Source organism: Festucalex cinctus, chromosome 9 (genome assembly GCF_051991245.1).
Source record: "Festucalex cinctus isolate MCC-2025b chromosome 9, RoL_Fcin_1.0, whole genome shotgun sequence".
In the NCBI taxonomy this organism is placed as follows: Eukaryota; Metazoa; Chordata; class Actinopteri; order Syngnathiformes; family Syngnathidae; genus Festucalex; species Festucalex cinctus.
Window position 1 is genome coordinate 19,538,354 of NC_135419.1, and position 13,706 is coordinate 19,552,059.

At 36.7% G+C, this 13,706-nt stretch overlaps 1 protein-coding gene across 9 annotated transcripts in view; it reads left to right on the plus strand.

Annotated features, from left to right (window-relative positions):
• The window catches only part of dlg3 (discs, large homolog 3 (Drosophila)), a 184,615-nt gene that overhangs the window by 169,439 nt on the left and 1,470 nt on the right, over positions 1-13,706 (plus strand). For 6 of the 9 annotated variants that reach the window (XM_077531147.1, XM_077531145.1, XM_077531146.1 and 3 more), the window contains 7 exons: positions 492-668; positions 1,969-2,044; positions 4,172-4,271; positions 10,992-11,033; positions 11,165-11,215; positions 12,772-12,873; positions 12,963-13,135. In XM_077531147.1, coding sequence (XP_077387273.1) covers positions 492-668; positions 1,969-2,044; positions 4,172-4,271; positions 10,992-11,033; positions 11,165-11,215; positions 12,772-12,873; positions 12,963-13,135 — 721 coding nt within the window. Of the gene's footprint in view, positions 1-491; positions 669-1,968; positions 2,045-4,171; positions 4,272-7,915; positions 7,962-10,991; positions 11,034-11,164; positions 11,216-12,771; positions 12,874-12,962; positions 13,136-13,706 lie in introns of all 9 variants that reach the window. The other 3 variants (XM_077531149.1, XM_077531150.1, XM_077531151.1) reach the window with 1 other exon arrangement.

Genomic DNA, 13,706 nt, shown 5'->3' on the forward strand with positions numbered 1-13,706 from the left:
AAAAAGTCAGTCATGACAAAAGTGTTTTTGAAGTATATCGGATTAAAATAAAATTTTCATCACAACTCTAAAGGACTCTTACTAAGCCTTAAAAGGTGGTATTGGTTTAAATGAATTGTCCAGCACTTGAGTCAACTCTGCTGTTTTTAAATCTGCTTTATAAATAAATTGAGATTGGGTTGGAAAGTCTCGCAGTAGGTCCAGTTGATTTGAATTGAAACCTGTAAAGCAGGTATGAAGAGTGCACATGTCTTGTGACATGATGATGACCCGTTTAGACCGATGACAAAGAGTGTGTGGACTTGAGAACGTGCCAATGCAAAACAGGCAGTGACATTTTTTTTTAAATATTTTTTTTTAAATATTTTTTTTAAACGGGTTCTGACGCCTTTTCCACCTGCTGGTTACATCCTTCACAAGACTGCGGGTACCCGATCTGCCAATTGAGGACACTGAAACCTGAAGGCTTCTTTTTGTCTTGGCCTTTGCAGAGCTTTGTTTGACTACGACCGGACGAGGGACAGCTGCCTGCCCAGCCAAGGGCTGAGCTTCTCGTACGGCGACATCCTCCACGTCATCAACGCGTCCGATGACGAGTGGTGGCAGGCCAGGCTGGTGACGCCACATGGGGAGAGCGAGCAGATCGGGGTCATTCCCAGCAAGAAAAGGTACTTTTGTGCTTCTATCAAATTATTTTTACACTCCACTATTCTATTTATCGCACCCATTGAATGGAGTAATCGGATATGTGCATGTGAGAAGTCAAATTGGGGTTGCATTCTCAAGTCCTACTGTAGGATGTGTGACTTTGAGTGTGTATGGCTTCAAAAGGTAGGGACTGGCCTGGTGAGTGATGTGAGCGTCAGTAAATTCCACTCTATACTTCGCTTGCTATTAACTTAATAATCTGTTCGAATTGGTTTCGTAGCAGTCCTTTTTTAATGTTCACATTTTGACATCATGGAACTGATGGACATTCAAAATGTCATGACTGGGTCATGCCTGGGTTATGTTTGGGCCATCCAAGGGCATGTCAGGTTTATGTTTGGGTCATGTAAGGGTTATGTTTACTGTCATGCAAGGGTTATGCTTACTGTCATGACTAGGGTCATGTAAGGGTTATGCATACGTTTGGGTCATGACCGTGAGGTCAGGTGTCTGTTATGAACTGATGTAACCAGCATCTAGTTTCAACTGGTCTTAAGCTATGTGATGTCAGGAGCTATGTGTTGTCAGGAATCTTTAATCTCTTTATCTGGTCAACAGCCAATCAGATAATACCATGTCAGTCCTGTTACCCACATATCTAGCCACAACAAATCAGATCGATTCGTTGTCTATATAAGCCGGTCTGAGAAGTGTGTTTTTTTGTCGGATTATTACCTCTGTTCCTTTGTTCTACTCTCGTTGTTTCTCGTCTAGTCAAGTTTGTTCCACGCCTCTTGATGTGAATAAATAGTTAAAATCTTAGTTGTGTCTGCGTTTTTGGGATCCAACTCCAGAACATCAACACAAAATAGAACAAAACACAAAATTCATGAGTTCACCTGTCAAGGTTATAATCTGGAAATTTTACTCAAAATGCAAATATCCTTAACTTTTTTTTTTTAAGTTGTGTTTTTAGCGCTAAGACCAAGAACACAATTTTCAAATCTCTTCTTCCTACATTTGAAAAGATTTGGGACGCTTTGATGTGGTCCAGTTCCATTCTGGACCAGTTCCAGCTGTCAGATGGATTCATTTTATTTTTGTGTGTTCAGACTTGTTGAAAAGAACCAAAAAAATAAATAAATGTCACAATAGTCTAATCTCCTGAAAATGAACTTGTGAACCACAGGAAATGTTTTGATTGTGCAGATGTTCTTCAGGTGGTAATAAGCAAATTTAATCAACAACATTTGTGCTCCTGATGCAGCATGATGACAGCAACACGTTTTTACTTTTTTGAATTTTTTTCTTTTTGTCCAGAGTGGAGAAGAAGGAGCGCGCCCGGTTAAAAACAGTCAAGTTCCACGCCCGGACAGGCATGATCGAGTCCAACCGGGTAAGTGGAATACAAGATCCGCGTGGGAATGTCAGCAAAGCCCACAAGCCACAACGAACGTCATAATACGACGACACGACACACACCAAAAAACATTTTGTGAATACGCACTGACTCAAATACTGGCCTCTTGTCAAGTATACCCCACATCGATGTACAAACGCTAAACAAATTGTTGCTGACCAAAACAGCAGCACCAACACACAAATCTCCTCATGAGATAAATTGTGGTGTTTTCTGCACAAGATGATCTTAAATGATGAATGCTTCACCAGATTCACTTGCCGTGAAATGTGATACATCAGAAACATATCAATAAATGTCAACTTATTACCCAATACGGCAGGGGTGTCAAACTCATATTAGCTCAGGGGCCACATGGAGGAAAATATATGACCAAGTGGGCAGAAACAGTAAAACAATGGTATATAACATAAAAACAATTGCCGTCAATTCTACGCAAATTTTTGCTATTTGTGGGCCAGCCCTAAATTACGGAGCTCAGCTGTAATATATTGTTCCAAGAAAGTAACACGAATGCCTATGGGACACGGCAACACTTTGCCTGTATGAGTTCCGGATGTGTTAAATCTACCTGTTTTGCATATATATTTTTCCCAGAATGCAATGTATGGCGCAGTTAATGAAGTGATAAGGATGTTAATTCTTGTCATATGTATTTGTGTCGCCAGTAATTGAATTTGTGTCGTATTTACACATCTGTCGGTCTGCGATTTTTTTTTTTTTTTTAATTTAAGAAAATTTTAAACAAACCGTAACTTTAAAATAATGACATCTAGGACGATTCTGTGTACGACTTGCATTGCTCATCTGAAGAATGCTTGTGAAATTACGAATTTATGTTTTGATTGTGGCCGGCTGATTTATATGTCTGGCATTAACATTTTTTTTGTTTTGTTTTTTACTTTATAAAGTCATCTCGCGGGCCGGATTAAACCCCTTTATGGGCCTGATCCGGCCCGCGGGCCTTATGTTTGACACCACTGCACTACGGCAAGCTACAATTGAATATTTAATGTATATCCTTGCTAGCCATCTTAAAGTAATACTTGACTCATTGAACAATTTTCAGCAGTGAAAATTTAAAGGGATACTTTACTTATTTAGCCATTTTTGGCAGTCAAATATTTAATATTTTGCCTATAATAAATTTGATATTTTCATTTTTCATGTACAATTAGTACCTTTTAAAAACACATTTTGCAACTTGCTGTCAACTGAAAATGACATTACAAGGGCTCAGGTAACCAATCACAGCTCAGCTTGTGAATGTCCCATGACCAAACCTAGAAAACAGTGATGTCATTTTCAGTCGACGGCAAGTTGCAAAATGTGTTTTTAAAGGTACTAATTGTACATGAAAAATACTGAACTATAAAATTATTTATAGATAAAATATTAAACTTTTTATTGTTATAATCGGCCAAATAAGTAAAGTATCCATTTAATATTTTGTCCAGAATGAATTTGATAACTTCATTATTTTTCATGTACAATTAATACCTTTTAAAAAGTAATTTTTCTACTTGCTGTCGACTGATGATGACATCACCTATGCTGAGGAAGTAGGTAACGGCCAATCATGGCTCACCTGTTTTCTGGTTTTGGTCAGTAAACTGAGCCATGATTGGCCGTTACCAGGTGATGTCATCATCAGTCGACAGCAAGTAGAAAAATTAGTTTTTAAAGGTATTAATTGTACATGAAAAATAATTATAAACAAAATATTAACTATTTACTGCTGAAAATGGATCAATGAGTCACGTATCCCTTTTAAGTTGGATGTCGATGACATCGAATACACGTTTAAAGCGGCTTTCAATCACACCTCCACTATTTGAGGAAGAAATGCGTTTGATGATTTGTGTATTGTAATGACAAGCAATGTATTTGAAAGTGTCGCGTGCTCGTTCATTTCCATCCATGACCTGCTGTGCTGCTTCTCATTTTCATGATTATGATTTGATGTTTGCCAGACATTCCATTTTATTGTTTTGCATGCGTGTCCAGTACCGTCATTGAAATCCATTCTGGTTTTTGTTTGTTTTTTTGTGTGTTTGCCCTCTCATCTCCCCCTCCCCGCCTCCCCTCCCTTCCCTTCCCCAGCCGGTCAAAGTAAAGCGCAAAAAAAGCTTCAACCTGTCGCGAAAGTTCCCGTTTTACAAGAGCAAGGAGAATATTGTGCAGGAGTTGGTGGAGTCTGAACGTGAGTACCAGCTGGTGTGAGTCACGCCAAAAAAAAAAAAAAAAAGAGGGGGGGGGGGGTAAGGGGTGGGCAGGATCGCTTTCATCCTTTCTTTTCCTCCTTTCACACTTCAGTTCTGTCTCTCCATCCGTCATCCTTCCTTCCACCCGCTCACCTCCACGGACGCTTCGCTCTCGTCTCCCTCTCACGGGCGCCGCAGAGGTGAGGTGGCCCGCGAGCGACGTGGCAGAGGTGGCACGATTTTATGAAGATGAACTCGACGAGACAAGTCTTGCCTGTTTACATTAGAAAATCTAAATTTTCAAAAAGCAAGAATTTACAAGGTTGCTTTGCGGGTGATTACGTTTCGTTTGAATGACTCAATTTTTCCTTAAAGTGGAAGTCAACACACACGCAAAAAAAAAAATCTTGGCAATATGTTCTTTGCAACCCCACTAAATACTATCTAAATACGATATTCTGGTTAATATTGTGTTAGTGGAATATGAGTTAAGCAGCAAACTTCAGCCATTTTTTATCCATCTCGGGGCGACCATTTTATCGCTTTCTGTCGATTGAAAATGACATCACTGTCGCTCAGGTAACAGCCAATTACAGCGCAGCTTAAGAGAAAGCAGATGAGCTCTGATTGGCTGTTGCCTGAGTCCTGAGCAGAGTTGTTATAGTTTTGGATTTTTTTTTATTATTATTATTTTTAATTTGTTAGTTTTTATTTTGTTCTGATTTTTTGTTTTTTGTTTTGTTTTAGTTTTTAAGGTGGTTCTGTTAGTTTTTATTAGTTTTAGTTCTTTAATAAATGCTAAAGTATTGGTTTCGTTCTAGTTATTTTCAGTATTAGTTTTAGTTTAAAAAAAATGTGTATTACTTGTGCGCAATATTTAAAAACCATGGGAGTGATGTCATCTGCAGGTGTTTTTCTATTGACTGCTGCTAGATGACGTCACTTCTGTGTGACACACTTTCAAATGTCCTTATTCTGGCGGTTAATATCAAAATAAATCTACTGTACGTAAAATCACATTTAAAGTCATCCCCAAATGCTCATGCATTCATTTAATTACCAAAGACTAAAATGAAGGACATTTTTGCTGTAATTATAGTTTTAGTTTGTTTTGTAAACATAAAATGTATAAAATGGCCGCCCCCTGAGATGGATCAAAAACGGCTGCATTTTACTTCATAACTCATATTCCACAAATGTATTATTAATCAGAATGTCATATTTAGATAGTGAGGTCACATATAACATATTATTGTCAAGAAATGTTTCAGGTTGACTTCCGCTTTAAAATGAATGAAGAACAAAAAAACAAACAAATGTCATCATTCGATGTTTGCAACTCAGAGAAAATGACAACAATGACATCAGGCAGCCATTTATTTTTTAGTGTAACCGTTGGATTAGGGCTGGGCGATATGGCCAAAAAATAAAATCTCTTTTTTTTTTTTTTTTTTTTTTTTTTTTTTCTTTTTTTTTTTTTCCTGTCATTCTGGTCGATTGATTTTACTCAATTTTAATCGAAAGTTTAAAAAAACAAAACAAACAAAAAAAAAACTTAAACAAGGTTTGTTTTATTCAAAAATTAATCTTGTGCAAAATGTTCAGACAATAATGTACACAAATTTGTTTTTATCAGCTTTACGGTAAATTTAACATAGCTTCAAAAAAAGCTACTCATACCTTTTGCATAACTTAAATGCAACATAACTTGTGCAAAAAAACAACAACTACTCAGCCTTTTGCTCAACATAAATGCCATACATAGCTTATACAAAAAAAAAAACAACTACTTATGGCTTTTGCATTACCTAAATGCCACAAAGCTTGTACAAAAAAAGCTACTCATAGCCTTTTGTTCAACTTAAATGCCACATATATAGCTTGAGCAAAAAAAGTACTCATATCTTTTGCTCAACTTAAATGTCACATACATATCTTGTGCAAAAAAAAACTTACTCATAGCTTTTGCATAACTTAATTGCCACAAGTAAGTAGTTCTAACAATTGTAAACAGGTATTGTAAACCACACATCCAGTATTGTGCAAATATACAACTCAACGCACAATAACATTTGTATATAACTGAACTTCGAGATCAACAGTGTAAAAATAATCAGCACCACCTTTTATTGTAATAAACTCAAAGACAAGCTCTGGTGCATGACACAATGTTTCCCCCGGTACTAAATACAGCTCAAGTTTGTTGTTTCATGGTGTGCGTGTACTTATCTTTGCTAGCTAGCATTAGCCACGCCGTACTCTCGAAGACGTGAGCATTCCTCACATTCTTTCGGATGCATTTGGCGCAAGTACTGGAAGAGGTTAGTTGTGCTGCCTGCTATTCTTCGTTTTAATAGCTGTTCGGCAAACCTTGCACACACTTTTACTTTGCTCTACGTCGCTCTTGTAAAAGCCGAACATGAGTCCCTTTTCTGGGGTCTTCTGAAGCTGACAACGTGCGCGAGTAGGCAGCGTACCGTTTGGCCAAAGTAGCTGATGTGGGGCTCCCGGTGATTTGGAAGCGTCACTTTCCTTCGCTGCCGGTTGGCGTGGGTTGGCTTCGCCGCCTGGGAGTCCGTGTAAAGGCCTCAGTATACTTCTGCGTCAGGCTCACGCGGAGACGTTACGGCGGAGCTCTGCTCCTGCGTTTACTTTCAAACATGTGCGCGATACACATCAGATTAATGAATTAATTTGTTCATTAATTTCTGTGCGTGTTTGTGTGAGTGAAAAGAAACGAGGGGGGGGGAAAAAACAGGCGGTGATATGGACAGCCTGTACGGCTGTTGCGGGCTCCTGTGCCCCTACCGATGATGTCACATACCGCAGCTTTGTTATAGTATGGTGACGTCATCAGCAAGCGCGCCAGTCACCAAACGAAGGACCCCAAAACGAGCGTAAACAGAAGCGAGCCGCTCAAGGTTAGATGATGTGTATTTATTTATAAGCACCTCAATTTCACGATTTAGCACATTTTCACATCGCGGCACTTTCAATGGATGAATTAATTCGATTTATCGCCCAGCCCTACGTTGGATTGACTGTAACTTGATTAATCATGCCTGGAGAGCCAGACGCAAGGACGACATTATAGAAAATACGACTCGTCCCGGATGCTACATTAGCGTAGCAACACAGCTAACTTGCACGTGACATCTAATAATGTAAACAATGGTCGTACGGTAGACATTTTTACATCATGCTGACTTGATTTATGTATTTAACTGAGTCATGATTTGACTCCACGTGTTTAAAATTTCATGCTGACTCGACTTTTGCCACAATAACCTCAAATGTGTCGTTTAAGACTCGCTCCTCTGCCACACGCGAGCGCCTCTCCGGTGCCCTCCAAGAGGAGTGTGCGGCTGTGTGTGTGGGTGCATGCTTGTGTGTGTGGTTGTGGGCCACACTAACGCACGACAGGCTTCCTAACACTGTGCTGCTACGCCAACAAGAATGTCACTAAGCACTTTATGAGTTTGAACTCAAAACCATGTTTGCTTCCAACACGTACACACACGCGCACACATCTGGAGCGCTCCTCTTCCTCTCTGCCCCGACTCTCACTAACCTCTTCTTCTTCCTGTCTGCTGTCTTCTCTTGTCTTTTTGTTTTCTCTGCTCTCACCTGTCGGGACATCTAGGACTTCCCGGGGTTAAGCGATGACTTTTATGGATCAAAGAGTTTGAGTAAGTCTTGTGGTTGTCCCCTGAGCGCCGGGCGGGGTCGGCGGGCCTTTCTTATGTCACAGAGCTTTATTATGGGGTCAATCTAAATGGACAAAAGTATTGGGACACCGACATGAGTCGGATCATTCATGCTTGAAAAGAACGAGCTTGTCTCACTTGACTTCCAAATGTACTAAAATGCAACCCGTGAATGAGTTGTGCACAAAGCTTTGATGCAGTGTGAGCTTCGTTGTACCTTCTGCCATCTAGTGGAAGAACTTTGAATTGTTCTGCCTGGCACTTGTGAATAGGACTGCTTCATGGTTAAAGGCATATTAAGTTCAACAACACTTCCCTTTTTATTTTGTTGTACTCCAATAACATCAAAGTGATTTTTTTCAAGATTGTTGACTGTTTTTCTGAGCTGATTGGATCAGGAGAGTCGCTCTTAACACCACATGATAATCGTCAAGGATAAGCTTTCACAAGCATCCAATAATCACATCGTTGCAGGCTTTAGACAACATTTTACTTATCAACATTTTGTATCTCAATATGCCGGTAGGTCATTTTATACAGATAATAATTGATATCCTGATCATCTTTTTTTTCCTGGAAATGACATTGGGTTAGGTCTGTTTATTACACTGCACAATTACAAAATCAGCGTAATCGTTAAACGATTGATACAAATTTTGGAGTTGTTTAAATTGATACATTTGCACTTTTTTTTTTGTTTTTTTTATAATTTAATAGGTTTTGTTTCATTCAAAAGAAACTTGCATAATTATAGTGTTTCAAAAAATGTTTTATCTTTGTCTTTATTTGTTTTTTTACGTTTAAAGTACATTTTCTTGTTTTGTAGCAAAAAATAAATGATTGTCCAACGGCACAGTGCACATTCTGCACTTCAACATTAATAAATAAATATTATTATAAATATATATTATTATGAATTCTGTTTGGTCCAAAATGAACTTGCATATTTATAGTGTTTCTGTTTTTTTTTTTTGTTTTTTTTTTTTTTTTTTAACATATTTATAGTATTTCTTTTTTTTTTTTTTTAGTCTTAATATTTTTTAAATGCTTAATCGTGATCTAGTTTTGTACGAAAAATAAATAATCATTTGAATAATCGTGATTTCAATTATTGCCAAAATAATTGTGATTATTATTTTTTCCGTAATTGAGTAGGCCTACATTGGATAATTTAAACTTTGGTTTTTGCAAGCTCGTTTTCGTAAAATGTTTTCTGCCCAATTTTTTTTTCCTTTTTCTATTTTCAGCCCATCCTCTTTCCAATATTTCCACTGGGAACTATTATTTTGCATTTTGTCTGACCGAAGACGAATCGCTCTGAACACACCCTGCGGAATAATCACTCAAGAGACGATCTTTTACAAATAATTTAATAGTCGGTCTTCGGTTGTAAGTGAGGAATGCAGAAATTTAGCATGATTATGAGACCATATGCACCCTGAACGAAACCTTTCTGGACTTGCATTTGTGTGAAGCATTGACTTGTCAGCGTGTCCCAATACTTTTGAACATATAGCGTTGGCCAGTCCACGCTGAATCTACATTTTTGCAATTGTGATGGAGAACGGCGGCAGCTGTCGGCGCTTGTGTCAAATCAGGTGACGCACTTCAAAGGTATCCTTGCTGCCGGAGCCGGGCGTTGCCACGGCAACATTGACAGTAACAATGAGCCGACTGCCGCCTCCCTCCAGCGGGTGGTGATGTCACATTCTTTTGGCCCGCCCCCCGACATGATGATGATGATAACACATAGCAAGCAGACGCGACGTTCTGGGATTGCGTCTCATCTGTGGCAGGAAACGTTTGATTTCCGATTGCCTGCGCCTAAAACCGCTTCCTCAATATTCACACTTGCATGACTTCTGCTTTCCTTCTTCTTCTTCTTCTGGTCAGCTTAGAGCAGTGATTCCCAGCCACTGAAATGTCAAATTGCACTTAATAGATTTATTTGCAGCAAGAAATGATTTTTTTTTTTTCCGTCTTCTATGCCAGCGACGACCAGGGACCAATCCTGCTGCAAATTACTCAAGTCGTTGACGCCCAAATGTAATTGTTTCAAAACCATGATGCGACAAGAACAATTTCTAACACATCTTACACGATTACATTAGGAAAGGCTACTGGAACATCAGAGCTTTATTGAGGGTTGAACCGAGGCACTGCGACTGCTTAATTCTGAACACCTCGTTTTTTTTTTTCCCGTTTTTTTTTCTTTTTTTTTTTTAAATCACTAATTTAATAAATTTTGTTTGGTCAAAAGGAACTTGCATAATTATAGTCTTTCAAATAATTTTGTCTTAATACTGTATTTTTTAATGTTTTGTACCAAGAAAAAAATAGTTTGAATAATAGTGATTCAATTATTACAAAATTGTGATTGTTTTTCCTATTATTTTAATTTAAATAATTTATTTTTATTTTATGTATTTATTTTATATATATATATATATATATATATATATATATATATATATATATGTGTGTGTATATATGTATATATATGTGTGTGTATATATGTATATATATGTGTGTGTATATATGTATATATATGTGTGTGTATATATGTATATATATGTATATATGTGTATATATGTATATGTATATATATATATATGTATGTATATGTATATATATATGTATATGTATATATATATATATATATATGTATGTATATATATATGTGTGTGTGTTTTATGTATTGTTTATATTTATTGTATTTTTATTAAATAATTTAAATTTGAATCATTTTTCCTATAAATGATCAAGCTCGGATATGCAATACATGCTCGTAGGGCAGCTCAAAAAAAAAAAAGTCTATTGTCAAGCAAAAACGCTTGAGATGGAAACGTCATGATTTTCTTATATTTATACTTAGTGGAGCATTTTTATTTTTTTTGGAAGTAAAATGTTGTGTTGGGAATCACTGAACTTTTGTTGTGGCATGCAAATGATGTTGCGAGCATGACATTATGTTTTTTCCCCTCCCGCTAACGTTTGCTCTCGTCCTTTCAGAGTGTCTGACGTCCAACACGAGCGACAGCGAAAGCAGCTCAAGTGAGTCCGTTCGTTCGTTCGTTTGTGTGAGCGGGGAAACGACTCAAGTGCCACAAGCAATTCAAACGTTTAAGTGTGATGGCGGCCATCTGATGACTTGATTTGTTTTTCTTTTCCTTCCAAAATGGCAGAGGGCCAGGAAGACACAATCCTCTCGTACGAGCCCGTTATTCGACAAGAAAGTAAGTCTTGGAATATTGTTGCAATTTTAAACGGATTTTTCGGTGTCTCGACAAGTTGAGTGCATCAAGGCATGCTTTTGCTTGCATTATTGTTGTAATTTAAAGGGATACTTGACTTATTTAGCCATTGTTGGCTATCAAACGTTAATATTTTGTCTATAATAAATTTGATATTTTCATTACTTTTCATGTTCAATTAGTACCTTTTTAAAAAAAAACACATTTTTCAACTTGCTGTCAACTGAAAATTACATCACAAAGTGCTCGGGTAACCAATCACAGCTCACCTTGTGAATGTCACATGACCAAACCTAGAAAACAGGCGAGCTGTGATTGGTTGTTATCTGAGCACGTGATGTCATTTTAGGTCGACAAGTGGCAAAATTTTAAATTTTAAAAGTATTGTGTGTGAAAAATAATGAAAGTATCAAATTAATTAGAACTTTTTATTGCTATAATGGGCTAAATAAGTGAAGTATCTCTTAATATTTATGCTACTTTGATTTGGTTGAATTTTGCAAAGATGTCGTAGTAAATGGGTCACAAGTTAGTAACTCCGATAAATCAACTTTCATACTAATTTGTGCTTCATTTGCCTTCTTGGTGCACATGTCTAATCGATAAAAAAAAAAAACAATATTCATATATATAACTAGACTAAGTGCAATTTCTGGAGAATTTGTGTGGGAATGCTGAAAGCACATTGAGAGAAATTATGAAATGATAACCTCCTGGTTACCACCGAGCAGTATCAGACACCTGGTAATGATAATGTTATATATATCCCGCGAGGCGTGAATTTTCGAAGCGAGTTGAAATTTGAATGGTGTAAATTGGAAGTATTATTAGGGAGTTATGAGACGGCAAAAAAAGTGTGGAGAATAAAAATCACAATAATGTGGGAATGCTTCAGCATTAATCTGATATTGTTTTTTGTAATATACAGTATATTTTTTGCTTATTTAAAAAAAAAATACATAGAAAGAGGACATGAAAAATAATTGCAATATAAGTAATTGCAATATTGAGGAAAAAGATTGGCAGAAATTATTTTTCCAAATGAGGAAAAAAAACAAACTTGTGCTTTTAATGAAAAATGACTAAAAAAATAAATAAAAAATGATGAATGAAAAAGCATTCATAATAAACTAAAAATCATACTGAAACGAACAAACGTATATAATAAATAAAAAAAGATATATACTGTGCTGTATACTGTAATAAATAAAAACAACATACTTTTAATGGAAAAAATGAATGTAAATAAGAAAAGAACATACATGATGAATGACAAAGCATTTATAATAAATTAAAAATCATACCAAAATGAAAAAAAACATATAAACAAAAAAAATATATAATTAACAGATAATTTTATTTATTTATTTAAATTAACGCAGATTTCCATTATTGCGGGTAGATTTTTGGAACGTCACACCCGCGATGTTTCCTGCTCAATAAATCTGCTTCCGATTGTTCTCGTTTTGGGTCTTAACAACATCAAAAAAAAAAAAAAATTCTGATCTTTTGTGGTGCTTTTTTGTTTGCGTCCTCAGTCCACTACACACGACCCGTCATCATCCTGGGCCCCATGAAGGACCGCGTCAACGACGACCTCATCTCCGAGTTCCCTCACAAGTTCGGCTCCTGCGTACCCCGTGAGTGACACGCTCAACTCGTTGTATTTAAAAAAAAAAAAAAAAAAAACACCAACAAACAACCGAGCCCGTTTGTGTCCGTCCGGCAGACACGACCCGTCCCAGGCGAGAGAACGAGATGGACGGTCAGGACTACCACTTTGTGGGCTCGCGCGAGCAAATGGAGAAGGACATCCAAGACAATAAGTTCATCGAGGCGGGACAGTTCAACGAGAACCTCTACGGGACCAGCATCCTGTCGGTCAGAACCGTGGCCGAACGGGTACGGCGGCGAATCTCTCTTTTGGTTTTCTCAACTAAAAACAACCTTGCAGGGCTGCCAAATTACTATTTCAATTATTACACCACACACTTACAAAATCTGAAACATCGTAAACCAAAATAGAAGATTATTAAAACTCATTTTGAGTTGTTTAAATTGATATATTGGCACCTTTTTTTCATTTTAAAATGACTCATTTAATAAATCTTGTTTGGTCCAAAAGGAACTTGCATAATTGTAGTCTTTCAAATAATTTGGTCTTAATACTGTGTTTTTAAATGTTGAAATATTTTCTTGTTTTGTACCCCAAAAAAAAATTTGTTTGAATAATTGTGATTTTGATTATTATTTGCCCTATAATTTAAATTTTAATTTAAATATCCATCCATCTATTTTCTGAACCGCTTGTTCCTCACAAGGGTCACGGTTAATTTAAATATTTTTTTATTTTATTTATTATGTTATATATTATATATTATTTTATATTTTATTTTTATTAAATAATTTTAAATTTTCATTTAAATGTTAATAATTGATCAACCTCAGATATGGAAGACATGCTCGTAGGGCT